Genomic DNA, 23,863 nt, shown 5'->3' with positions numbered 1-23,863 from the left:
TACTTTACCTAAATTTGTGTATTTGAAAAGAGTATTTTTCTCATGGAAAAAAATTTATTTTCTATTATAATAAAAGTAATTTATATATTAATATTAAAATATTTTTTACTTTTATAAATTTATTTATTTTCTTTATATTTACAAAAGTAAAAATATTAAAATTATTTTACATATTTTTACTAACTAATAAATTTAGAAAAAAACTCCAAAAAAACAGTCTCATTCTCTATAACAAATATAGTATCAAATGGCTGATATCGATCACCTTACAATTTTTTCAAAAATAGAAATACAAAAAAAAATTGTTAGGCTTGAATTGTATGTATGGCATGAGAAGTAAGCGTGGCGAATTAAGGGGTTGTTTGGATGCGTATTCTGTGCCATTCCCTTAAGCGTGGCGAATTAAGGGATTTGTTTGTGTTTGTTTGGAAGTTTGGTTTTTGAGTTATGATTTGAATAGTAAGAATTTTGAATTTGAATAGTTATATGATGTGATATAAATATGTGATGTTTTGAATGTAAAAATAAAAAATAAGTATTTGATTTGATATTTTTGGGGAAAAAATGAGATGAATAATGTAAATCCAATCCAATTAAAACATAAAAATATACTCCCCCATTGTAAAAAAAAAAAGGAAAAAAAATGCTTATTTGAACAGCTACACAGATTTAAAAGAAAAAATAAATAAATAGAAATTTTTTTAAGATAAAAAAAATAAAAATTGAAAAAAGATGATATTTTTTATTGAAAATAAATTTAGATGATAATAACAAAAGAAAAGTAAAAATAATAATTTTTTAAGTGTGAAAAAATATTTTACTATATACTCCCTCTGTTCAAAAGAATTTGTCGGTATAAAGTAGAATATAAATGACTAAATTATCCTTGCTTTATGAATGATTGAAAAAGCAGATTAAATTGATAATTATAACATGTTTGTGTAAATATTGTGAAAAAATAAGAATAATTTTGTTGTATAATGAAAATCACAATTACTAAAAAAAAATAATATTAGAACAAATAAAAATAAGAAAAAAAAAAACAACTCTTTTTGAACGGCCGAAGTATTACATAACATGAAAAGAGAATTTAAATCACAAATAAACACACCTAGAACACTTATATCAAGAAATCACCATCTTTCTATTGCCTTGGGGATTCCTATTTATTAGCCAATTATCCATGCATGCATCTCTTCTCTCTCTTCTCTTTCCATTTCTCTCTCATATATATATATATATATATATACATATGTGTATTACAAATAAAAAAATGGAGCAAAAAGAGGGTCATATCTTAGTAATATCTTGTCCTCTACTTGGCCATGTCTCCCCTCTCCTCAAGCTCTCACAAAAAATCACCAAGTTAGGGGCCAAGGTCACATTTCTCACCACGAAGGCCGTGCATGCAAGAATAGTCGGGCCGACCAACGATCATAATGAGGGGATTCGGATCATTTCAATCCCAAATTGCGTAGAGCATAACGACGATTGGAAAGACCAAGAGAGGGAGTTTGCGGGCATCCAAAGAGCATTGCCCGGTTTCTTGGAAGATTTGTTGAGTAAGAGCGATGGTAAGATCGATGGAGTGATAGTTGATTCACCTCTAGCTTCGGTGTCTCAAATCGTGAAGAGGTTTGGAGTTAAGGTTGCTATGTTTTGGGTTAGTTCCGCGGGGAGTTTGGCTTTAGGGCTCAAGATTCCTCATCTTATGGAGTCGAAAGTCATTGATAGCGACGGTAAAATTATAGACATACATGTATGGTTGTGCTTGTATACATTCATATTAGATTATTTAGAGTTATAAAACAAACAAATGGTATGCGAGTTCAGCTCGTTCCGGCCCTTTTGAATAGGGATGACAATGGGTTAGGATTAACACAAAATCTGACCCAAATCCAACCCATTTATTTGGAGTCGAGTTCAATTATTAGAGTATCGGATCAGGTATGCATCGGGTAATGTATATCCATATCGGGTCTGGGTTGGGTCTCGGGTCTAAAGGTAGACCCTCTCCGAGCCCAGACCTGACATAGATCCTAATATATTAATAATGTATAAATTATATATAAGAAAAAAATAATTTCTATCGGATCCGGATCTGGATTCGGATCCGGATCTGGATTCGGATCCAATTCAGAATTATAAAAGTTTTTGTGGGTTTGTTAGGTCCATTGGGTCTTGTCGGGTCTGAGTACTGTCGAGTCCGGGTATATCATATCTGATTCTGGTCTCGAGTCCAACAATATGTATTCGAGTTGGGTCTCAGATCTAACTAGACTCTACTCATATCCAACCTATTGTCATTCATACTTTAAGTTTACTAGAAACTCATTCGTTAAGTTAAACAATCCAAATACAAATAAAAATTTTCAGCTCAGCTCTTAGCGAATGAACACAGACCAAACTCTATTCGACTCACTAGCAGCTCTAAAGATCTTTTAAGTAAGTATACTTCTCTCTTTTCTTTTTGTAGGTACTCCATTGAAGAACGACGCCATTCCATTGTTGCCGAACATGCCGGCCATGGCAATGTCCGACCTCATATGGCATTTCCCACACGACAAAAACATGCAAAATGCAATATTCCATGCCACCAAGGACATTGCAAATCACTTACAAGATGTAGATTGGATTTTGTGCAATTTTTTCCAAGAACTCGAACCATCTTTATCCACCCTGCCATTGAACACCCTACCAGTTGGTCCATTTCTTTCTAATGAAGAATCATACGGAAGTCTTTTGTCCGAAGACTCTTCTTGTCTAAAATGGCTCGACAAACAACCCAATGATTCAGTCATATATATTGCCTTTGGTAGCACTTCGAGGTTCAACCAAACCCAACTCGATGAGCTGGCACTAGGGCTTGAGCTGACCGGCCGGCCCTTCTTGTGGGCCGCACTGACCGGCAGCGGGACCGGAAAACCGCCCCTTGCTTTTACTAAGGCGTATACAGAGCGTGTGGCGGGTCGGGCGAAAATTGTCGGGTGGGCCCCGCAAGAGGCGGTGTTGGCCCACCCGGCGGTCAGGTGCTTCTTATCGCATTGTGGGTGGAATTCGGTTATCGAGGGTTTGAGCGCGGGCGTGCCGTTGCTCTGCTGGCCGTATTTTGCGGATCAATTGTATGCGAGGACCTGTATATGCGACAAATGGCGGGTTGGGATACGGTTGTCGCCGGATGACGGCGGCGGCGGGCCGGCCGTTATTTCGAGATTTGAAGTGGAGAAAAAGGTGGAAGAGGTTATGTGTGATAATGTAGTAAGAAAAAATGCATTGAGAATGAAGGAAATGGCGGGAAAGAGTGGTACTAATGGAGGGTCTTCTTTGAATAATTTAAAGTATTTAGTCGAACAAATGATACGTTAAGGGTTTGTTTCTTTAGAGGGTCAGAGGTCAATTTGAATTTGAGTTTGGTTTTTATTTAAATTTTGTTGTTTCTTTTGTGTTTGGATTTGGGGAGTTTTGATGTGTAGTAATTTGATGAATAATGAATAAAATAATACAAATATGTATTAAATTTAATTGATAAAATTTATATTGTATGATTTAATTATAAATATATATTATACTCAATATATATATTTAAATTTTTATTTATTTGTATTGTAAAAAATTTTATTATGTACAAAATAACGTATATATATTGTATATATTTTTTTTTCCCTATAATTATAATTATAATAACTACTAAATTATTTTTTATTCTTTTTCTTAAAAAAATAATAAATAAGTAAGACCTGAAATTTGTCGACAAAACCTCAAATTAGGGGTTGAAGACGAATGGGATGGAATCTGCTGTACCCATGTCATTTTTCTCACTTAGGTGCATAGGTAGACGTACATGGGATTTTAGGGGATTGCCCCCCGAGCCCGCTATTTTTTTTTTTTTTTAATTTAAAATAAATAAATTTTATATAAATGTATTATTTTATTTCTCTCTAAAATTTAAATTTATAATTTTGTTCATTTTAAAATTTAAGTGTATTATATATTTTATTATTATTTTTTTTAATTTATATTCATACAATAATTTAATTATATTTTATTTAAATAAAATATATAATTTTTTATACTAAATATTATTACAAGCGTTTCATTGCATTATTATTATTTTTTTTTCATTATACCAGAGTATCAAGAAAAATCGATTATTATTATTTTTTTTCATTATACCAGAGTATCAAGAAGAATCGAAGAAAATAGAATTGAAGTAGTATATAAGAAGATGTGACCGACATATTTTAATAAAATTTTTAAATTTTTATAAAAGAAAAAAAAATTGAACAATCTGTTTGAATAAAAAAAAATTGAAATATGTTAAAATTGAAATCGAATCATTAAAATTTGAAACCTACTAGACAACTCCACCTTCTTTAACTTCGAAAGCTAGTTACGTTCCTGTATAGGTGTATAGATACATATAAATATATTAATATATACATAAGAGTAATAGAAATTTCAAATAAAAACTTTGCAATTTCTTTCGGTATATTATTGAGAAATAAAAATAGAGAACGAGAAATAAAGATGTATTCGGTTCAGTTTTATTTTTTCAAAAACAAATCGAATATTTGGATTAGTTCAAATTTGACAAAATTCAATTCAAAAATTTGAATGTTCGCCTCTAATTTTTATCTCTATTTTCTAGTTATGCAAAATTTCCAAAACTAACATTACATTCGAAGTCAAGTTTTTATTCAAAACATAACATCTAAGTTCAATTACCCTATCCTCAGTGAATTGTGTATTTGTCATATGTATTTTTAAAATTAAAAAATTTAAGTACAAAGAACGGTTAAGTAATTTGTCGGTACATGATAAATACAATTCATTTGGTAGGATAATTGAACCAGTAACAGTTTAACACCCATTTTCTACTTTTAAATTTTAAAATTCAAAACAATTTCCCCCAAACACATTTATTTTAGAATATGGTTACTCGTGGGATTTTAAGGTGGATTTTTACTATTTCAAAATATTTTCTCTAAAACATATGAAATTAAATATTTATTTTTTATTTGTTATATTATACTACTATTTAATTTTATATTTAAAATATTACGTCAATACATATTTATATCATATTACTTCAATTCAAAATTTTATTATTCAAACTTAAAATCTCACAAAGCAAGACTCTAAATGCAATTTCTCATTTTTTTCATTTTCTTTTTCTTTCGTATATAAAACATGAAAATCATATATATTTTCTTTTACGATTGTCTCTGTGATATCGTTGTTTTCTTTATTTGAATTATTTTTCCTTTGTTTTATTCATTTTGCATTGTCTTTTTATTTGTTTATTTTAAATTTTATTGAAATATATATAAGAATAATATCTATTTATTGTTTAAATATTTTATATTTGGCAACTTTTTGAAAAATACCGATCATTAATATCTAAAATTTGGAATTGATTTAAATATTTATTATTTAGATTATAAGATATAACTATTTTTATATTAAATATATAAAAATAATAATAATAGTTTAAATATTTTTTAAAAATCTCTGTGGTAGCCCGCTTGCCTTGCCATTGGTCGAGAAATTGGATTGAGTAGTTTAAATCTTAGTTCGTCCTGACCCGTAAATAATTTGTTTATTTGCGGATTATGGTTAATTGTAAACTAATTTGTCCACAAATCTGTTTTGACAACTCTACATATATGAAAATAATAAATGAAAAATTAGTTATTTCTCAATTTGAAATTCTTTTAATAAGAAATTGTATTCATTAGTAAAAATATACTCCTCTCTAAGCTTACAATTAAAAATATTTTTATATTTTTATATTTTTTTAAATTTTTACTATATTTACAAGACCTTAAAGTCGAACGAAAATAGTATAAGATAATTTTAATATTTTTACTTTGATAAAAATTAGAAGGATTTTATTATTTATATATAAATTATTTTTATTATTATAACAAGAAATAAATATGTTGAGTACAAGAAAACGAAAATGATAAAATAATTGAATTTAGATAAATGAAGACATTGTTTATTTATGGTGTCTTTGTTTGGGGATTGGATTTTAAATTCACTATTATTTTTTTTTTTTTCAAAACATCAAATCAAACATTTATTTTTCTTTTTTATATTATACTAAAAATTAATTTTACATTCAAAACATCACATCAACACCTATTTATATCACATCATACAACTATTCAAATTCAAAATTTTTACTATTCAAATCTAAACTCCCAAACAAACACACCCCTATAGTATTTTAAATTGAAAAATTATTATAGTATTAAGTATAAGAATTGTGATTATGTTGAATGTTCTATCTTTATAAATATATATATATATTTTTTTTATTGACAATAATATTAAAAAAATTATTGACCAAACAAATCCTAAATCTTTTTCAAACAACATAAATAATAATAATAATAATAATAATAATAGTACTTTTTTGGGGCAAACGAACAAAATCCCTTGCAAGTAAAAGAAAAGACCAAATTTCGAAGGATTGGATTGGCGATTCCAATCAATTTCATGGCGGATGGAAATCCAACTAGCGATCATCACGGAGCTTTCGTAGCTTCGCACTCCGCCGCTAATGCTAGTCGAGGCGGCGGCGATAACGTCGACCGGCTTGACAGAGCAACTAGTTCCAATTCCGCTGTGGCTGAGGGTTTGTACTCTCTGATATCATCCGTAATGATTGATTTCGATTCGAGAGCTGAAGCTACTGCGCGCAGCCAAGACCAGCTTGAATTTACCCTAGATCGCTTAACAGGAGGTCGTTTCTTACTTCTATCTTGTGTTTCACTGGATTAGAATTTTATAACTTTTGTTTAAAATGTATTTATTATATATTGTATTGAATTATAATTCGATTTGTTTCCTGTATCGTTTTGAAGTGTGAATTATCCAGATTATGGCATGCTTGAAATTTTCATTGTTCATTACAGGAATTCTGGATATTGTTGAGTTGAATTTTGACTATGATGCACTAGATTGTTTATGTTATCATATTCAAATTGTAAATTCAAAATTTTCTCAAGTTTTACAGTTTGGAAATGCTGTCTACGATTTATGCAATGATTATAATTTGAGACATTTGTGTTCGATTCGATCATCTTTTGATTAAGTGAGAGTTACAAATTTGGTTTGATTTGAAGATCTACCTGTTTCCAGAGCTTGATAAATTGTTAGAGGATGCACCATCACCCTTCATAATGCAGCATGCTGGAAGAATTTCTGGTGTTAGGAAAAGGGTAAAAGCATTAAATACAGTTCTGAAATCCATACAGCGTCGAATCGACAATATGGACCGAATGCTGTCAACTGGATTAGTTCATGGTATGGTCATCTTCTTTATGCTGCCCCTTTCCCCCACCCACCCCTCTCAATTTTTTTCGGTTTAACATTATTATTTATGATATTGTATTGCTTTGAGAAACAATCTTACTTAGTGTTGGAAGCTATATAATATATATATATATATAATGATACATATTTCTACAAATTGAAACGTTTAGGTAGATGATCATTTAATATCGTGTCAGAATGGACGTCCGTGTTTAAGTTCTACTGCGCCTTCGTAAAAGTTGTCTACGTGTAAGATTCATATGTGGCTTAACCATACCTTGCACGTGAGAGGGCATATTGAAAGACTATATAATATGTATATAGTGATGCATATTCTTACAAGTCTAAATTTTTAGGTGAGATATACAAGTCTAAATTTTTAGGTGAGATGACTATTTATCATGTTATCAAAGTGGGACGTCCCGTATTTGAGTCCGACTTTGCCCTTTCGGAAAATTGTACACATGCAAGATTCGTATGTGTCGCAAACCCACCTTGCACGCGATATGTATATAGTAATGCATATGATAACTTTAAACTTTTATGTGAGATGGCCACTAACACTTACTAATAGAAACATTAAGTTTGCTTTGTTCGCAAATTGCAGCATTGGATGCCATAGATCTCGTATTCTGTTAGTTAGTTTAATAATTCATAGTTTTAAGTGGCACCTTGGTGCGCGCCGTGGCTTGAAATATTGATGGTGCAGCCTTGTCGCGGTATACAATGATGAGATGCACTTTGCCTCTATGATTTTGACGGAAATTGTATGAGCTCTTATTAATCAAACTGGAAGAAATAAACAACTACAGGATTAGTCCCCCGGTTCTAAGTTGAATCCATCCGAAGATACAAGATGAAAGCTAAATAATAATGACTAAGGTTAGAAAACATTGGGACTGATTACAAAATATCGAAAAGCATAAGACTAATACTGGGTCAGGTTAAGTTGGCTCCGAGTCAGAATTTGTTGCCTATTCCATCTCTTCAAAGGATGCTTTCTGTTTTTCCCCTGTAAATTTTTAAGTGAATTTTATTTGGAAAAAAAAAAAAGACTCGAGGTTTATTCTTATGTTTTTTTACTTTCGCCTATTTCATTCTCGAGTCTCAGTACATTTTTGAAATGCTGTTGTCTATCAGAAATACCTTCACTGATGCAAAGTTCCGTTTTTATGTTTATGGGATTTTAATTGTGAAGGAAAAATTTATATCATGGGTGTGAAATTGAAACTTATGGATCATTTCATTATTTGGCCATTATTTACCATTCTCAAATTTTATGTTTTTTGAGATGTTTTGCTATTTATGCAGAAAAAATTGTTGGAGAAAATAGCGGGCAACAGAAAGCTTGACATATACGGGACTGTCTTACTCTCTTTAATGGTAACAACTTTATTATTTCGAAATGGAATTTTTATTTTTTTGTTTTTTTGAAAAATGTCATGTGCTAATTTGGTCTCGAACTTCATATGTGGCTCTCTGTCGTCTCAGGATTATTTTTAATTGACTATGAATTATGAAACACACACTCTGAGTACATGCTTACTTTTTCGCGATATGTTTATGAACTTGCATATATTATATCTAACACCTATTTTTTGTTCTCAATTTTTTACTAGTCTCGAAACAACTTAAAACACTTGTAAAATATATCATAAACGCACCCTATGTTTCTCATAAAGTGAAATTCAATTAGAAGAATATTCCGAGCAGTGCTTGCTTGTTTATGTTTTTGGGTGTTTTCAATGGTTTTCATTGCAGTTTGCATAGTATAAAAATATTCTTAAAAACAAAAACGAACAAAATTCTCTAGTTCTTCCCCTTTATAAGATGCTTTGAGAGCTTAACATAGATCTAATTTAAGTGTTGGAAATAAATAAATACCTTAGGATGTGTTTGCTTGTGTTTGGTTCCTTGAAGTTGAGGTAAAAGTATAAAATATATATTTGATTTAATATTTTTTTAGAAGAAATAATATGTATATGAATATAAAAATAAAATTATTTTCGTAATGGGTTTGTTTGGCTAATGTCATAAGTTAGTTTAGGTTATAATCGAGTAATCATTCGAGGTGTGTTCACTTTGTGAGTTATAACATTTATTTTTATTCAAGATATTATTTATTAACTCAGAACATCGAAACAAATTCATAAGTAAATACTACCTAGGATACTTGTCATTAAACTCTTTGATCATTTTCGACAGTTTAAAAGTGCTCGAGTGTAGAAATATGTTGAGTGTATGGTATACTTATAGTGTATATATATAGGTGTTATTTAGGTGTATCTATATATATATATATTCTTTTTTTTGAACAATTATGACTAATAAAACATATGTGCAATTACTTATACTTGTTTATCATTCAAATTCTTCGCTGTCCTATGTCTTTGAAGTGTATTTAGTACTCGTTGCAGGAAGAAGTATTGCCATTTAGGCAAAATTTTATGTCCTTATTGTTTAAATATATTGAAATATATATATTATCATATATATATTATCACGTGGAATTGTCCGTCACGAGAATAGAATAAATTAGACCAACGGACAAGCTTACTCACCTTCAACTCAGCTACGCCAAGTCGAGACGAGACCCGAAAAGAGCTCAGGTGTGTTTGACTTAAATAGTTGTTTGATACGATATTTTTGTGAAAAATAAATAAATAAAAAAATAATACCCCTTCATCCATCCAATGTATGTTGCAATATTTTCAAAATAAAATGAAAGAAATAAATATACTCTACTTTCTCCATTACATTATTTAATTTTCAATTTATTTTAGTTAATACTAACCACTTAAATCTCAGTGCCGGAAACCAAATATTGCATCATATGTGAAAAAATATTACATCAAATACATTTTTTTTTTCTCACAATACATCAAATCCAGTATCAATTTTTTTGCTATTCTCAAAATTTTCAAAACTTCAAATGTTTCAAACAGAAATTATCTTACATTTGATGTGAAACTCTCTAAATACCCAATCCAAAGCATTATTATATGATTGATGTTAGAATTAAGTAATTGTTGTCGTACAAAAATGGATCGATCATGAACAACCCTAGGCGATCGAACAAAACCGGTTTAGTTTAACTAAATATGATTTTGTTAGCGATGAGCTCAGCCATCCAAATAAGTACAATATCACGATTTTGTTTAATGGGAGATTATTTGTTGATCATTAACAAGCCTTAAATGAAACATTATAGATATTGTAAGAAAGAAATGCAAAACAATATTGGAAGAAAGAAATGCAAATAGAGAAGTGGCCAATAAATGTTGATTGCAAAGAGATGTGACAATTTCGTGCCGGCCCAATTTATTTTTATTTTGTATCGGGAAAGGGCGCGGCTTTATCTTTTATTCCATGTTGGTGTAAGCTTGGCCCGGTTTTATATCGAGACTAAGAGTCCAAACCCTAGCACAGCCTAATTGGTAGGTAAGAATTAAACCAAATTAGGTTGGGTATAGCTCAACTTTTAAAAAACCCAGGCCTAGCCCGACTCATCTGGACCCAAGCACGATTTTTTTGTGTTATGTCTATTTTTTTAGGTTTACCATCGGTTTTTAAAACCAAATTCGATCAATACATCTGAAAATTTATTCTTTATCCATCGTAAGCTCATCTTCGATCCTCTCAATCAAGACAGTCATTCAATTTTAATAAAATAACTTTAAAATATTTAACCAGATACAAAGAACACGTCATGACCATATATATATATATATACTTGTAGCAAATTTGTAACATGAGTCAGCAATTATTATAAAATTACTAAATTAGTGTTATAAAATTTAGTCGAAGTCTAGCCCCTTATTTGTCCATGTGGTTAATTGCGCATATAGACTAAAACTTTACCTCATTCTTAAAATGACAAAATCCTATATAATAATAACAATAATAATAGACAATTTCTTCTTCTAATAGATCAATTTACATATATGGCTACAATTACTGTAATGAATTACACCATTCAAAACAACACTTAACAACACATCACATTATAGTAAACAACACAAAAATATAACAATAGTATAATATTAATACAGCACATAAAAAAAAAACAATACATTTTCAAATAACAATATGCTGACCAAAAAAATAAGCATGATGTAACAAATCCCATGTATATGTACATGTAGGGAGGGGATCCTCGGCCCCATAGGTATATATATATACAGTGTGTATATACATGTGGTATGTGTATGTATATATACATACAAATAATGTATATATATATAATACAACTGGAAATCTCCGATAACAAATGCACACTTAGCTAAACAACAATGTATAGATATATACATATATATATATATGTATTATGTATATCTCTATCCATCGGTGTCTCCAAAGCAATCATACTCAAATGGGAACACAAAGACACAACAATGAACTAATAATACTTACCAACACAACACATAATAAAACACCAACAACAACATGTAAAAAGAAACCATACCTATTTCCAGACAACACCCTCCAAATGGAATTCCAGTTGGAAACTTCCCCGCCCAATGCCGGCCGGAGGAGCTCCATCTCCAAACTCAGCCCACACCACAAAGGCGGCAGCCGCAGCAGCAACCTGCTCGACTCATACGAACTCCAAGCAATCACCAAACAGCTTAACCGCGCCATCCATGCCTCACCAATCCCTCACCTGAAATCCCCATTCTACCTTCATCGATTAGACAGGATATACAAAGAGAGCACAAAAACGTCGAAGAAAAATTCAGCACCGAAGAAAATTGGTGAAGCGAGTTCATCCACAACCACGACAACAACGATCAGAGGATTCATCATGTGGCTGTGGAACAAAGTCAAGACTCGTGAAAAGGTTCGAGACTCCTATAGCTAATCAGAAATAACAAAGACAGTGCAAGAACGTCAATCTCCTAAAGTGTAAATGCATCTTTCGTATCAAAAATCCATAATAATAATAATAAAGAAGTATTTAAGGAAACAAAAAGGAAACACGTCGTATGCTATGTACGTATGGATGATAATGCCACCGACAAAATTGCCTCGCACACAAGCATTCTTTTTTTTTTTTTCATGAACGTATAACACACAAACGGGAGCACACTGGGAAATAGGATGGCGGTGAAGAAAAACCAAACTGTCACTATACATCGATTTTGGCGTTGAGCTAAGACAGCCTCAACGCCATTTCTTGGAGCAATGCCCTTTTTTGTGATGCATTGATCACATGGCTTGTTTCAGCGTTCTCTAGAACGTCGGTTATTATTGCGGCTGCGTGACCGAGAGGTTCCTCTGCAGCTCTCTTCAACATAAAAGCCTGAGAGAAAAAGGGGATATTAATGGCCTACAAAGGAAGAACGGAGAGCATTTTTAAGGAAAAATAAAACTAGTCCTTCGCGCATTATACCTTTTAGACATGTTGACGAGTAAAAATGTCAATAGCATTAAATGTAGATTGTAAATTGTATGTAGAGCTGGCAATGGGTAGATTCGTGTCGGGTTGAATACTTTAAACAGGTTAAATAACTCAACTCTAATCCGACCCGTTTATTATGTCGGGTTTGTATTGACCAGTGTTAACCCCTATATATTATTATGTCGAAATTTTTTATTCAAATTAAATTATGTTTTGTCATATTGTCGGTTAGTTTTTGTTGGTTCTAATGTAATGTATATGATGAATTATAATTATAATAATCTGGTTATCGTGTCGGATTCGAGTTGAGAACTTCAACCCTAGCCCGACCCGTTTATTATCGTGTCGGATTCGTATCAATCCGTATACATAATCGGATTGAAATTCTTGACCCAAACCCAATTATTTCGTATCGGATTCGTTGTGCTGTATCAGTTTTTGCCAGGTCTAATTGTATGTTTGGGGGTTTTAGAGATTCTAGTTCATATATTTCCTACTTCGTGAATAAGTTAAGTATCTTTCTGTGAGAGAGAGGTAGAGAGAGAGAGACCTGTCCATGATGTGTAATGAGTAATTGGCAAGGCTGTTGGAACCATGGTTCTCCATCGATTTGAACTGGAAAACCAGCAAAAAGATGGATTTTAATCGACTGGCCCTGTGCTAGCCGGCGAGCCCGGGACAATCCAACCTACATACAACACATAAACACAAAGCACTATCTCAAAAACTCAACACTAGTTAAGCATACTCGAACAATTTTCCAAATCAAGGAAGAGATTTATCTGTTTCTTTTGATTTAGTTTGGGAAATTTTGATTTGGGTTTGGTATTAAAATAATGTATGACGGGATATTTTATAAGATAAAAAAGTATAATTTTTTTAGAAAGCGCATAGTCCAAATAATAGAAAACTAGGATTTGATTAGGGGTGGGCAAAAAAACCCAACCGAACTGAACCGAATTTTCGGTTAACCGAGCAAATTCGGTTCGAATATAAATACTGTATATTTGATATTTGTTCGGTTCGATTCGATTTCGATTTTTTATATTTGTTTCGGTTCGGTTGAATATATTTATATATTTATATTATTATATTTTAAAATTTATATTAATAATTATATTCGGTTCAACTATTTGAAATATGTATAAATATTTTTATTTAATTAGCATTTTAATTATTTTTTAATGCATATTTTTTAAATTTCGGTTCAGTTCGAATTATTTGCAAATATTGCAAATATTTTCGGTTAACAGTTCGAGATTTCGGGCATTTGTTCGATTTGGTTTGGATATCAAATATCTGCGTATCAGCAAATACCCGAACCGTGCCCACCCATAGGTTTGATGATTAAAGAAACACACCCTACATACCTGCAGCTTTCCAAGGTGCCAAGTGCCTGAAATACTCACTACCTCGAGCACTTTGTCGTGCATAGACTGCGGATCAAAGTTGTCATAGCTCTCGTCTTCATTCTGCCACAAGTCGACGCCACCCATGTAACTTCCAATATTGGCTACAAGGACGCCCTCTGCGTCCTGAAATCAATGAGAACAACAAGGAAACTTCAATGTGATTAAAAGGGCATAAAACACGGTTAAAAGGAAGAACAAAATGGTGAGGTGATAAAGATTTCATAGGAACATCACAAGTTAATAAATATAGCTTGTATTTCAAAGTTTGCTATACTAACCTCAGGAACCTCGATCTCAATGCCATCAACCTCAACCCTAACTTGCCAAGGGAAGTCGGCAAATGTCCTATCCATGATGCTTTTGGCACCTTCTCTTGCATAAAGAACTTTGTTCATGAACTGAAAAAATACTGCAAGTTATTAGAGCTCCAAGTAAAAATATTTATTAATGCTTATCAACTCGGGATTGAAGAGCAAAAGACTCAACACCGTAACCAGTAACCAGATACTGACTGCTGTGGTACATTATAAACACTAGTGCACAAAACAGTTACAATGAAGCAATCCAATATAGCTACGTAGAGAACCATTAAATATATATACTATATATATATATATATATTGTGTGTGTGTATAGATTATTTATTGATTCGGTATTTGCTTTAACGAAAGTAATTAATAGTAGAATATAGAGAGTTATATTTTGCAACAACTGGCATAGAACTATCAAAATATCTTAACAAGTGTTGCAATTAAGGAAAGATCAAAATATGGAATTTTGATCAAGTACCCACTACCCAACCATAGCAACACCAAAACATGCTAAATTAGAAATTTCTAAAGTTTGTTGCTCATAATTCAATGGACTTGACAAATATCTGTAACGATGGGATATGAAACCAACCATAAAAGACTTAAAACATAAGTATCCTTTTGGCACTATTAGGAAAGGATCTTTGGGACAATGTAGACATCCAAAATTCCAACCATAAGTATCCCCCATCATAAAGTAGAATATAGATAAGACATTGTACTGTTCTGGAAGGCTTCAAGCAGCGTCAAAAACCGCGCCCAGAGCACATTCAGTTACATACTTTTTAGTAGCCATTTCTATCCTTAGGAATAATTAAAAGTACAAAACAAAATAATTGCACCGACCTGGTTGTAAAACTTCTCTGGGTTCTCTTCCCTTAAATTATGAATTTCTAGTGCCACCTTTGCATCACATCCAACGCCTGCAATATCCATAAATTATATAAATATATATATATTGTAGAACCATTGCAAGTGCATTAAATGTTAAAAAAAAATAAAATTACATCAGTACTAATAAAACTAAAGTTAGCGATTTTTATAATTTATTAGTAAAAAATACTATTCGAAATTATAACTAAACTAGAGAAGCCCTAAGACTACAGATAAAATAAAAAAAAAATGAAAAAGGATTAGGAACAGATTAAAACATGAGTAAAGAAATAAAAGATACACGGCGACATCAAAAGTAGATCTTCACACTATATATGAAATGCTTTTAATTTTATTTGTGCATAGGTCGAGTATAGTAATAAGTAATAACATGGTAAATATGAAGAAAAAATAAAGAAAAATCTATCTTGTATCTCACACTTCTGCTGCTTCATTCTGTACCGTGAGGCTGGATGAATTTAATTGACTTATTTAGTAAGAATGCTAAGATCAATTAAAATACATATATATTGTGTGAAGTATCCCCTGGCTACTCAATATGGAGTTCTTAAGTGTGTTTGGATCTTTTTAGGGTGATTTGGATTCAAATTTTTTTCATCTTACAGGTATTGGATTGGATGTTTTAAGCAAAGATATTTCATCGTACACTGTATTGTACCCAATAAAAACACAAACACACCCTCAGTTCTTACTGATATATGCATGCATATGCGAGTCATTACTCATTAAGTCTTTTTACACACCCTCAAAATTAATTTATACGAGCCATAAAACCAATAAGTTAAACACTATATAAATGCAACTTAAGCTATATAATTCAAATAGGCCAACTTCTCTCTTAGTATTTCATTAAATAATAAATATTATGGTAAATTATGTTCCTTTTTCCTGCTTCTGCAGTGCCCAACACAAAAAATCACACACCACCCAAAATACGGTTCAAAAAACTTGCCAAGAGAAATATACTAATAGAAAGGAAAAACAAGAAAAACACATAGGGTTTGTTCGCCCAACTTTTTTTAGCCGATACGACTCCCAATATATATAGTATATTTATTACATTCTCTCATAAAATATTAACATTCAACACAATATATTATTTTTTATATTATCGACACAATTCCATAAACCTTACATTAAAAAATACCTCAAACTAAAACGCTAAACAAACAAACCCAAAGAGATGAAGACTTAATGTATTGTCAAAACTCAGAAGCAAGTAAGTCCCCATAACAAAGATGTACTGTGTTTATGTGTATCTTTTGCTCAATGCCACATCCATTTTAAGATGCGGTTCACGTGTAGCAAGATTAATCTGACATCAGCATTTTAATATTTCTCGAAATGGAAAGTGGCATACATTGCCTGAGTACGACCTGGAAGTAATGCTCATGACAATAGAACATGAAGGGGAAAAAAAAACAAAACGAGAGAGAGAGAACCCTCCAACTAGTAAATCCTTTTAACTGAAAAGAGCAAAAGAAACTAAATCTAACAGTCTGAAAAACAAATTTAGAGACTGGGGCGCAAATTGAACCAATGCAAAGATGATAATTGAAATGTTGCAAAATCCATTTTACAGAACAGACCTTAAAAGAGCATTTTGTTGTGGGAAGACATCTGATATCCACCAATTAGGCTAGGAAAAAATAAGATTTAGGCTTACCAAGATAGTTGTTCATAAATTCTGGAGAGCGTAGTGGTTTTCCCTGTTGATTCAAGATTGATACTTTCCACCGGTCAAGAATAGTAACTGCTGCATGTTCTATGTGATCCAAAAGAGTGCAGAGGCCACCTTGTCTCTCAACTGACCCTAACCCAGCCCCCCAGTTAAGAACCCGGGCCAAATCATTTCCAGTTCCAGCAGGAAGAATGGCCACTGGTGGAGGAGAAACAAAATTTTGCTTCTCTATTGCATTCAAAACCCAGCCAACAGTACCATCTCCTCCACAAACAAGAACACGAAAATGGGGCACCCTTCTAAATAGGTAAAGTCCAACTTCCGGCCCTTGAGTTGAGCTCAGCTCAAAAACCTAAAACAATTGAAACAACCAACTAAGACTTTATGAAATGCATAAATTAAATAGAAAGATGGGCATTCCATCAAATTACACTAGAAAGAAGGGTTACAAAGCCAAGTAATTCAGAAAGATACCAATTTGAATAGCCAATTCCAACTGGTAAGACAATGGCTGCCAGAAAAAAATCTAATTGAATGTGAAAACTAGCACCAATAAAAATGTTACTTCCCTCCCATCCCATCTTAAACACAACCTTGTTGTCCTTCGCAGAAGTAGAACTGAACACGAGCAACTAAACTACAAGCATTTATTGCCCTGTTCAAACAATTGCTGATATGATATTTTACAAGTCTACAAGCTCTAGCTTCCAGAATTTAATATATAGTGTTTCCAAGACAACTTGCTCAAACTACTCTTAAGAGCTTTAGAAAATGCACCTAATTTGTAGATCAAGAACTGCTATGCGAAAATTTCACCACAATCGATTCAGTATTAATAACACACATCCAAGACAAAGGAAACAATTGCACATTTTCCAGACGCAAAAAGAAGTTTGCTTTAAAATTCTCAAGATCAAAACTACACAACCTGATATGGAAAATCATTCACCTTCCCATAAACAATCTTTCATTAGCATGTAGTGAACACAGTCTCCATACTAAATCTCATTGTTGGCCTGGTTAAATGTATATTATTGTACAGTAGCTTTACCTGTACAGGATTGAGAAGAATGTTCAGTCTTCGCTTCAATGAATTTCCTCGTTGAGCTCCACTTTTTTTGTTGATGAACACTAACAGCGGTCTTGCTTCTGGAGGCAGATCTATCAATTCATATTTCTGTTTCATGCCCAATAGCTGGGACTCATCCTTTTGATTATTCGATGAGCTTCTTTTCAAGCTTGGCGACTTTTCCGTCTTTTTGGCTTCTCCTTGTTGTTGATCCACCTCACCTGCATTTGGACTGCCACTGTAAGTTTCCTCTGGCCTAAGAGAACCGTTGACAGTAGGACCAACCTCTGCTGTACTCTCTACGGATGTGTCACTCGTGTTACTATTATTGGTGGCATCTGCAGAGGTCTCATGTCCATGTTTGTATTTTTTACTTTGATTTCTTATGCTTGCACGCACAGAAGATGCAATTTCATTGGCTCCATGGGTTATAGAACTCAGAAATCCACCAGAAGAAGTCCTATTCAACTGCTTTACATATAGAGGTGATAAGATGAGCCTTTTAAAAGGGCCCAAATCACAAACATCACCTGTTTCATAAAACATGCTACTGTGGCAGTCGACATGCACCAAGCGCTGACACCATAAACAACACCATATTGGAGATCCCCCAAGAAAGGAACTGCTACATGGCTCCTCACAGTGACTGCAGAATGAAGATTCATCCAGTTGATCTGTTACCTCAGTCCAACGAACTGCCCATTGATGCATCACCTGCTCATACCCAAACATTGACACGCACTTGCAGTCTTTGGTAGCATTAGATGAGCAGCTCAAATGAGCCGCAGCTCCACATATGGTGCACCGGTGGATGAAACTGTCTGAAGCTGTCATCGAACTGAGAGACTGTGAAGGTGAAACAGATTTTAAGCATACACAGCAGTTTAAATTTTTCCCCCGAGTTACTGATTCCAAATTCCAAGTGTGAGGCGCCAGTGCAGCCTTGCTCCTTGCTTTTGGGTTTTTTTTTGACCTAGCTATGGCTCTCATCCAACTTAAATTAATGTTTCTTCTCCACTGGAAAGCTGTATATAAAATAGTGAAGACTCCTATCAACCCAGCGATGAAGCAAGACATAATGAACAGATAAGACTCTGTCATTTCAGCTGGATTTATATTTATCCAACTAGGAGGAAATACATCAGGTTCCCTTAACTCATCCATTGTTCACATTCTTGTGTCGCACATTTGGCTGAGAGTATAAAAGAAAACTAGCTTATCCATACAATACCATCCATCCAGCCCCAAATGAACTACAGGAAGCTTGCGCATTTTTTTGTCACTGTTTGGATGATATATTCACCCTTGCTAACTGAAAGACAACATTATTGATAAACAAGTCAAAATTACTTACGGAATGGGAATGGGCGTGTGTGTGTCAAGAAGCCACATAGTCACATAATACTTACACAGAAATACAAGCACATTCAAAATTGAAAACTGAAATCAGGGAATGCAATATCAAAGTAACAATGAGTAAAAGCCTAAACAACTCGATAAAAAATACTAATAAAAAACAAAAATAAAAAATAAAAAAAAAAATGTGACAATGTCAGAAACATTAACAACCCAAATTTTCTAAAGTCAATAAACGAGCTATCATTTTCTTCATAGCTCATTCAATGATTTCTGTGGCATCAACCCATGATAAGTGTACATTTTGCGGACATATCTATAGGGATAAAAAATCTGATATACCTTCATCATGTTATAAAGGCAGTTCCTTTTAAAATGATTACCTCATCGAATCCCAACTGCTTATTTCTTCAGAAAACTAGGGCTAGCCTATTTATTATAAGGACTGTATGTATTGTGGCGGACACACTAAAAAGGTTGAAATTCCATGTTTATGTGTATGAAGTTCTCTCCTTTGTATTTTGGCCTCAAAGATCAAAAAGTATGACTGTACATACAACGAGCAGTTCAGTGGATAACGTTAGTTCTTATACTCATTACAGGTTCATCCCTTGTAAATTGTTAACTCCTGTCTTTTCCAAATAACACCTATTACTCAATCGAAACACTCGTATTTACCACAAACATATGTCTTTTCTTATGCTTAAACTAGTGTGAAACTTCTATGAATCGCATGAATAACCAATGAATTACTTATATTGTTTACGCACATGCCCCTTAGGCTTGTTACTAAATTGACCAATGTAAACCATCCGTCTATTCTTGTTCTATTCCTTGCAATCTCTTTTATAGCAATTAATCCCATTGCAACTTCGAATATGGAATTCAAAGGGATCAATTAGGAAAGTTGAAAAGAAACAGCTCATTTTAACTCCGAAACGATTCATAATCTTTCCAACTATTAAGCAAGAGTAAAAGCTCGGGCTAGGTCTCCCTCCCAAACCAGAGTCAAATACCGGGCTAGTCTTCGAATATGGAATTCAATGGGATCAAATAGGGAAGTTGAAATGAAGCAGCTCATTTCAAGCCTTTCGATACAATCAAATAGAAAGCCCAAAAGGATTTCTAATTTTTCCAACTATTAAACAAGACTAAAAGCTCTGGCAAGGCCTCCCTCCCGAACCAGAGTCAAATACCCAGCTTGTCTTGAAATATGGAATTCAATGGGATCAAATAGGAAAGTTGAAAAGAAGCAGCTCATTTCAACGCCTTTTGATACAATCAAATGGAAAGCCCAAAAGGATTTCTAATTTTTCCAACTATTAAACAAGACTAAAAGCTCTGGCAAGGCCTCCCTCCCGAACCAGAGTCGATTACCGGGCTAGTCTTCTAGTATGGAATTCAAAGGGATCGAACAGGAAAGTTGAAAAGAAGCCACTCATTTCAACTCCAAAACGATTCCTAAATTTTTCCAACTATTAAACAAGAGTGAAAGCTTTGGCAAGGCCTCCCTCCCGAATCAGAGTCGAGTACCGGAGTAGTCTTCTAGTATGGAATTCAAAGGGATCGAACAGGAAAGTTGAAAAGAAGCCACTCATTTCAACTCCAAAACGATTCCTAAATTTTTCCAACTATTAAACAAGAGTGAAAGCTTTGGCAAGGCCTCCCTCCTGAATCAGAATCGAGTACCGGGCTAGTAAGCTGAGTCTCAGATTGATCAGGTCATGATAATAAGACAGGAAAGTAGACAAACCTTAATTAAACAAAATTTCATAAAACGTAAGCATCTATCTACACAAAGGAGAGAATAACACAAACCAAGACTGCAACATAAATAACAAGCAGTAGCTTTATCAGCCTCTCAATTTCACCAACAAAATTCTCAAAAGCAGAAAAACAACGAAATGATACTTTTGGCACGTAGAAAAAGCACAACATAAAATTTCCTTAGACGTGAAGCAACCGATAAGAAATCCAAAACAGACAAACAAACAAAACGATTCAGATTCAAGAGAATAAAATTAATATCAACAACAATAATGATAAGCACGAATACGAATCCAATCGTATTAAAAACTTACGGAGAGATCACGATCCGTCGCCGAAGCACGGAAACCCTCTTCTCCCTTAACACTACCCTGAATTGAAAAGCTACAAAAAGCAAAAAACAATAGAATTTGAAAATACAAAAAACAGTGCTACTTGTGCAGATCACACGCCGTAGCGATCAAACGCGAGGCGAGCATTGTATTTTTGATCAAATAAACAAAAATTATGGAGGAGATTCTGCAGAATTGGAGATTCCCTGGAGGAGAGAGAGCAGGAGGAATGGGACTTCTCTGGAAATGGAATCTCGGGGGCAGTACGTGGCGGACGATATGAGGACGACAGGCACAGGAGCCCACAGGTACAGGCAGGGTGGTGGTGGGGGTGGGGTGGGTAGGGGGGGGGTAGGGGTAAGGGAGGAATGGGCTACGGATTGTGGAATCGGTGGATTGGGGACCTACCAATACCATTGTTGCCTTTCTTGGGAACAACGCTTTGACTCATAACTCATTATGGTGTGAATTTGTTAGATTTTACTCATTTAAATTAATACTCCTACGTCAAAAAAATATATATAATATAATAATAATAATGATCCAATTAAAATAATAATAATAATAATAATTCCGATCAAATAAATAGATAATAATAATTTCAATTAAAAAATAGATAAAATTGTCCGTAATTTCTTTATGGTTTTAAAACTCAACTTAAATTTTCCTTTTACTTTAAAAATTGCATGATGTCTCCTTATACTATAAAAAATGTTGCATGAAACCACTTTCTGGTTTTAAAATTCAGCATAAATTCTCATTTTACTTTTAAAAATTACATTACACTCACTTATACTTTCAAAAATATTGCAAAACCCCCTGTCATGCAAAATATACAGATAGGAAATCATCTTCTTATCACACGAATAAAGTTTCATGGTAATGGGGTTTCATGCAACGTTTTTTAAAGTATAAAGGGTACCATGCAATTTTTAAAGTACATGGAGATTTTAGGCTGAATTTTGAAACCACAAGAGAGTTATAAGCAATTTTACCTAAAAAATAATATGACGGTGTGGAGTGGACTTGTAATTGAGATCTTAAAAGAATATTGGGTTTGTTGAAGCACCGTCTTTGGATGAAATGGTTATTTGGTGTGGTGTGATACGAAAAATTATGTAAAAATATAAAATATACTTCCTCTGTCCCATATATCATGTTCACGTTGTCGTTTTTGTCTGTTCCACATACCATGTCATTTTCCTTTTTTGAAAAATGATTATACACTTTTAATCTCATTTTAAATTTTTTAATTTTATTTTTTAAATTTTTAATTAAATTAATTGGTTATCTTAATCTTAATTTATAACTATTTATATTATAGGATAAATATTTTCGCTAATACATTCTTAATTATCTACTAATTACACATCTCCTAAAATACCGTATCTATAATGTAGCAGACACGGTACGTGGAACGGAGGCAGTATTATTTTAGATTGAATATTAGATTGTTTTGGTTTTGTAATGATTTTTGACTTTTTTATAACAAGTATTATAAATTTTGTATAAAGTATACCGTTGTTTTATTATTTTTTGGGAATCGCAATTAAACAATTGTGTTGGATGAACAGAGCTAAAACTTGTTTCGTCTTACATAAATCGTTTATATTTTTTGCTTAGTTTCACGTAATTTGTCATTTTTTTAAAAAAAATATGATTAGATATTTTAATTATATTTTAAAATTTATCATTTTTTAATTTTCTTAATTTTAATTAAGTTATTTAATTATCTTAATTTTAATTTGTTGGCATATTCAAAATTGCCAAATCTTTTTATTTCTACTTTTGGCATATGAGGATGCTTTCGGTTGACATCATTTCGGGAAACCTGCCAACTGTGCAGAGTTGACCGAGATACAAGTGTTGGATGCATCTTGCGTGACATACACTCATGGAATAGGACAAATGAATATGCATTGGAGAGAGGAAATGTAGGAGAGACTGTATGTATTGTCATCTCATACTGCACGGCATTAATTGGCTTTGAACACCCTGCCCCAAAAGTTGTCATAGTAAACTCTTGTCCTTTGTGTAGTGTATATATATTTTATATGGATTAATGTTTATTTTCGTGTGAGAGACCAGAACTTAGAGAGTAAATATTCTCACCACCTGTTAGAGTGTTGAGAGAGCTCATCCATGGAGGATTGAAGACAAGAATAAGGATTCTTGGAGTCGAAACTGAAGAAGATATTCATACGGTAAACAACTTTATTCTTAGCTTGGTCGTTAGGCTGCTGGAGTTATTGCGGTAGAGTAACAGCCAATCCATGAGAGTTTGTAAAACTAAATAGAGTTTGGATACAAGATAGGA

The 23,863-nt window shown here is 32.9% G+C and overlaps 4 protein-coding genes across 6 annotated transcripts; 2 read left to right on the top strand and 2 right to left on the bottom strand.

Annotated features, from left to right (window-relative positions):
* The first annotated feature begins 165 nt into the window (after window positions 1–165).
* Window positions 166–3,480, top strand: LOC127240840 (UDP-glycosyltransferase 83A1-like). 2 transcript variants are annotated; one of them, XM_051259671.1, is made up of 2 exons: window positions 166–1,574; window positions 2,477–3,480. In XM_051259671.1, the coding sequence occupies exons 1-2, from the start codon at window positions 1,184–1,186 to the stop codon at window positions 3,364–3,366; spliced, it is 1,281 nt and encodes a 426-aa protein (XP_051115628.1). In that variant the 5' UTR covers window positions 166–1,183; the 3' UTR covers window positions 3,367–3,480. The 2 variants fall into 2 exon arrangements, with proteins under 2 accessions (XP_051115628.1, XP_051115627.1); XM_051259670.1 differs by having other exon boundaries at window positions 166–1,739.
* Window positions 3,481–6,430: 2,950 nt separating this feature from the next.
* On the top strand, window positions 6,431–10,067 carry LOC127240913 (uncharacterized). Its single transcript, XM_051259764.1, has 3 exons — window positions 6,431–6,751; window positions 7,150–7,314; window positions 8,635–10,067. Exons 1-3 carry the CDS (start codon window positions 6,505–6,507, stop codon window positions 8,673–8,675), a joined length of 453 nt encoding a protein of 150 aa, XP_051115721.1. The 5' UTR covers window positions 6,431–6,504; the 3' UTR covers window positions 8,676–10,067.
* LOC127240915 (uncharacterized) lies at window positions 7,738–12,172 on the bottom strand. The gene is made up of 2 exons (XM_051259765.1): window positions 11,789–12,172; window positions 7,738–8,112 (listed from the first exon to the last, which is right to left on the bottom strand). The coding sequence occupies exons 1-2, from the start codon at window positions 11,962–11,964 to the stop codon at window positions 7,968–7,970; spliced, it is 321 nt and encodes a 106-aa protein (XP_051115722.1). The 5' UTR covers window positions 11,965–12,172; the 3' UTR covers window positions 7,738–7,967.
* A 135-nt stretch (window positions 12,173–12,307) lies between these two features.
* LOC127240912 (diacylglycerol kinase 1) lies at window positions 12,308–21,854 on the bottom strand. Of its 2 annotated transcripts, XM_051259762.1 has the most exons (8): window positions 21,529–21,850; window positions 18,074–19,403; window positions 17,008–17,374; window positions 15,294–15,370; window positions 14,415–14,534; window positions 14,095–14,259; window positions 13,275–13,412; window positions 12,308–12,625 (listed from the first exon to the last, which is right to left on the bottom strand). In XM_051259762.1, the coding sequence occupies exons 2-8, from the start codon at window positions 19,253–19,255 to the stop codon at window positions 12,476–12,478; spliced, it is 2,199 nt and encodes a 732-aa protein (XP_051115719.1). In that variant the 5' UTR covers window positions 19,256–19,403; window positions 21,529–21,850; the 3' UTR covers window positions 12,308–12,475. The 2 variants fall into 2 exon arrangements, with proteins under 2 accessions (XP_051115719.1, XP_051115720.1); XM_051259763.1 differs by lacking the exon at window positions 13,275–13,412 and having other exon boundaries at window positions 21,529–21,854.
* Between the last annotated feature and the right edge of the window lie 2,009 nt (window positions 21,855–23,863).

The sequence above is a fragment of the Andrographis paniculata genome, unplaced genomic scaffold, assembly GCF_009805555.1.
Source record: "Andrographis paniculata isolate CXL003 unplaced genomic scaffold, ASM980555v1 Contig80END, whole genome shotgun sequence".
NCBI lineage: Eukaryota > Viridiplantae > Streptophyta > Magnoliopsida > Lamiales > Acanthaceae > Andrographis > Andrographis paniculata.
Note: the sequence above shows the minus strand (reverse complement) of the source record. Positions and strands in the feature narration are given on the sequence as shown.

Excerpts from the sequence above, each read along its gene's own strand:
- LOC127240840 (XM_051259670.1), top strand. The coding sequence starts at position 1,184 with ATGCATGCATCTCTTCTCTCTCTTCTCTTTCCATTTCTCTCTCATATA. Across the intron at positions 1,740-2,476 it reads GAAAGTCATTGATAGCGACG|GTACTCCATTGAAGAACGAC; the intron begins GTAAAATTATAG and ends TTCTTTTTGTAG.
- LOC127240913 (XM_051259764.1), top strand. The coding sequence starts at position 6,505 with ATGGCGGATGGAAATCCAACTAGCGATCATCACGGAGCTTTCGTAGCT. Across the intron at positions 6,752-7,149 it reads CCTAGATCGCTTAACAGGAG|AGCTTGATAAATTGTTAGAG; the intron begins GTCGTTTCTTAC and ends ACCTGTTTCCAG. Across the intron at positions 7,315-8,634 it reads GTCAACTGGATTAGTTCATG|AAAAAATTGTTGGAGAAAAT; the intron begins GTATGGTCATCT and ends CTATTTATGCAG.
- LOC127240915 (XM_051259765.1), bottom strand. The coding sequence starts at position 11,964 with ATGGCGCGGTTAAGCTGTTTGGTGATTGCTTGGAGTTCGTATGAGTCG. Across the intron at positions 8,113-11,788 it reads AGGGTGTTGTCTGGAAATAG|TTTGATTAATAAGAGCTCAT; the intron begins GTATGGTTTCTT and ends TATTTCTTCCAG.
- LOC127240912 (XM_051259762.1), bottom strand. The coding sequence starts at position 19,255 with ATGGATGAGTTAAGGGAACCTGATGTATTTCCTCCTAGTTGGATAAAT. Across the intron at positions 15,371-17,007 it reads ATTTATGAACAACTATCTTG|GCGTTGGATGTGATGCAAAG; the intron begins GTAAGCCTAAAT and ends TGGATATTGCAG. Across the intron at positions 12,626-13,274 it reads TCATTACACATCATGGACAG|GCTTTTATGTTGAAGAGAGC; the intron begins GTCTCTCTCTCT and ends TTTTTCTCTCAG.